Genomic DNA, 3,213 nt, shown 5'->3' with positions numbered 1-3,213 from the left:
GTTTTAGTACTAACAAGTTTTGAAATGCTCGTACATTAAGCCCAGTATTAGATATGTGCAGCTGCCCACTTGCACAATCAATCATTTCTATGGAAATCAATTGACAGCAAACTGTTCTTTCAAAACTGGCCCCCTCTCTTTTTAATTTGCTCCAGACAGAGGGTAATTTCTTTTCACATTTTGAATAAAGGAAATGTCTGCCCCAGAATGAAGACTTGATTACAAGCAATCTTAGACCATTTTTACAGCTGTTTTTAAAAGGCACAGAAATGGACTTATTGTTGTGAAAGTGTTTCTGGCTAAGAGCATGAACCATGCCAACATAATGGTACAAGAAATGGTAGGCTTAAATTGCAACAAAGAAACCTTTAGTTTAGACTCAGAGCCAAACTTGCAAATGGCATAAGGGTGGTGACATACCAGAAGTGCTGACCAAGAAGGGCTGGTCCAGAGATGTTTTGTGACGTGTACAGTATAGGCTTAGAAGGACTTCTCTAAGGAATGAGGTGGACAGAGCTGGTCTAGTCTTCCAGCTGGGAGTGAGGAGTTTTTATCCGACAGGTACTCCCTATTTTTCTGTGATGCAGGGCTTGCTTTCCTAATTTCCCTCCTCCAAGAAAAAATGAGAAGACAGGCAGAAGAATTACATACATTTATCATGTTATATCTTTGATAGAAATACAGTGATGTAGAAATACAGTTAATCACATACAGTTAATCATGTACGGTCTTTCACTAAATGCCATATTTGAAGGGGTTCTTTTTGGTTTTCATGTACAAAACCAGTTTTAAAATCGCAGGAGAAAACCATGCTGATTCCTCAGGGAAGATAATCAGAAATGTTTGTTGCTCAAGGAATTGCTGGTACCCAAGATACTCCGCTGGGGTTGTATACTGGGCAGCCCATCCTCCATGGAAGAGTAGGGGCTGCTGTCCTATGTAGCAGCCCTCACCAGTGTATAATGCTTACAGGAGGGAGGATTCATTATTAATTATTCCAGGCTGACCAAGCTGCTCAAAGCATATGACCTCCGGCAGTGACCTTCTGTAAATCTTACAGAAGGAAAGAGCAGTCAGACATATGGCTGGATACTGCCTTTTAACTCTCAGATACCTTCTAAGTTAGAAAGATGGTTTTGAATAGTTATTTTCTATGTTTGGCCCTTAGCAGCAACTTTCTGATCATGTTGGCAAAAGTGAAACTGGTGCAGCAATGACAAAGGCTGATTTTAAGTGGCATTCCAGTGGTCTGGGTAGTTTTCCTCTGGCAAGCCTTTCACATTTACTAGATACCATCAAGGCTAATGCTTCTTTTGGTCAGTCTGTCATTTTGCTAATGCTGGTTCCTTTTTCCAACATTTTTCTCCTTTCATCTTTAAAGGGAAGAAAAGTACAGAACAGGTTCACATTCACCAGAAAAACTTTGTCCTTCTCCCTCCTGCACCCTCCCTGCCCATGGCCAAGGTGACCCTACTGCTATGTCAGGGATAATGCTGTTGGTGTCCTGTGAGGCAAGTGGGAACCGAGAAAGAGGTGTTCTTCCACTGCAGGCAGTGCCATCATGCTGCACAAGGCTTAAAGACAGGACATAGTTCAATAACTTTTTTCAGGTGTGTTTTCTCACGAAATTCTTTTGCAGCAAAGTAATAAAAGATGGCATCCAGGCAACAGTTCAGGTTGGCTAATATCATTGACACCTGAATGAAGAGGCTGATGGTTTGTTTCAGACTGCAGTCCACTATCACATGCTGTCTTACCAGGCACTGTAGGCAGATCGCAAGGTGGACAGGTGTGAAGCACACCAAAAACACCACGAGGTTGATGATAATGACTCGTAAGGAGCCACTGCCTTCTACCTTCTTTTTAGCTTGACTTTTGTGATTCAGAAGAATCCATATGTTTTGGGCAGAGCAGAAGACCATTACTGCGAGTGGGATCAGAAATCCAAAGGTTTCCACAGAAACAATGAGGGGGATGCTCCATGCCTGCTCTGACATGTTGTAAAAGCATTTAAAACAATCTTTCTTGTGAAACACATACATTGGGCTGCTGCAAAGCCAAGCTACTGCCCAGATGAAACAGCAAATCAAGATAGCCCATTTGGGGGATTGGTTAGCTCGACCTTCAAATGGGTGCCTTATGCAGATATATCTGTCTACAGTAATGCAGACAATGATGAAGATACTGCTGTATGTGTTGACGAAATAGAGAGACTCTATGAATGAGCACAGGAGTCCGGGCGCTGCTGTGATAGAGTAGTACAGCTTGAGCGGGAGTGAGAGAAGCAGCAAGACATCTGCAAGCGCAAGATTGATCATGTAAACTGAGGTTTTGGTTTGTTTCTTCCAAAAGCAGCAGAACACGGCGAGGGCCAGGGTATTGAGAACCAGCCCAAGGATGAAGGTGGGAATGGAGATCCCCATCCGCAGGGTCTTTGCTATTCTGTCAATGTCTGTAAAATTGCATTCCCTGCTGCTGTTGGTCATTTCTCCCCTAAAACAACAGAGAGAACAGGTTGGAAATGTGTAAGGCTCCCAGTTAATGCCTTGATATATCAGAGCAAGATACTTTAAAACACGACTCTGGGATATACACCTGATCAGTCTTTGGCTATTACTGAAAGTGAATCCTCATTTCTAGCACAGAGCTTTCTATTATTATAAAGGAGCCTGATTCTCAATGACAGGTAGTCTGCACCCACTGACTACCATGCCTTTTAAGGTAATCCCATTCAGATATTGAAGACACTGACCAATTCAAGCATATGTTTTCGAAAACTCTAAAGTGTACTGGGTATCTCTAGTAACTTGTACATATATTGAAACTTCCATAACGCTGATGTTCAGTTCCTTCACTACACAGAAATTCATGAAAATATTGTTCCATATTAAGGCAAGTCAAACTGATAGCTGGGATTTTGCTCTTATACCCGTGATTCCCTATGCATCAGTAGCTTTTGCTGGTGGGCTCTTACTACACCCACATTTATATGGATATTTTAATTTCATATAGTGCTTGTACCCTATGCAGTTTTTTAGAAGGTCAGCTTAAGAAGACTGATCTTTTATCTAGGTGCAAATTGAGTAAGCATGTTTTCTAGCTTGTGTTTAACTTTCAGCAGTCTTTAAATTTTGAGTTTGCAAGTACATTAAATTTTAACTGATTATTTTAGATAATCTGGCAAAGATTAACAAATGGAAGGCATGACATCTT

At 41.4% G+C, this 3,213-nt stretch overlaps 1 protein-coding gene across 1 annotated transcript; it reads right to left on the bottom strand.

Moving 5' to 3' along the window:
• Nucleotides 1–1,559: 1,559 nt before the first annotated feature.
• On the bottom strand, nt 1,560–2,486 carry GPR55 (G protein-coupled receptor 55). Its single transcript, XM_010568405.1, has one exon. The coding sequence runs from the start codon at nt 2,484–2,486 to the stop codon at nt 1,560–1,562; it is 927 nt and encodes a 308-aa protein (XP_010566707.1).
• Between the last annotated feature and the right edge of the window lie 727 nt (nt 2,487–3,213).

This window comes from Haliaeetus leucocephalus, unplaced genomic scaffold, assembly GCF_000737465.1.
Source record: "Haliaeetus leucocephalus isolate CR32 unplaced genomic scaffold, Haliaeetus_leucocephalus-4.0 Scaffold240, whole genome shotgun sequence".
NCBI classification, from domain to species: domain Eukaryota; kingdom Metazoa; phylum Chordata; class Aves; order Accipitriformes; family Accipitridae; genus Haliaeetus; species Haliaeetus leucocephalus.
This window is presented reverse-complemented; position numbering and strand designations above follow the sequence as displayed.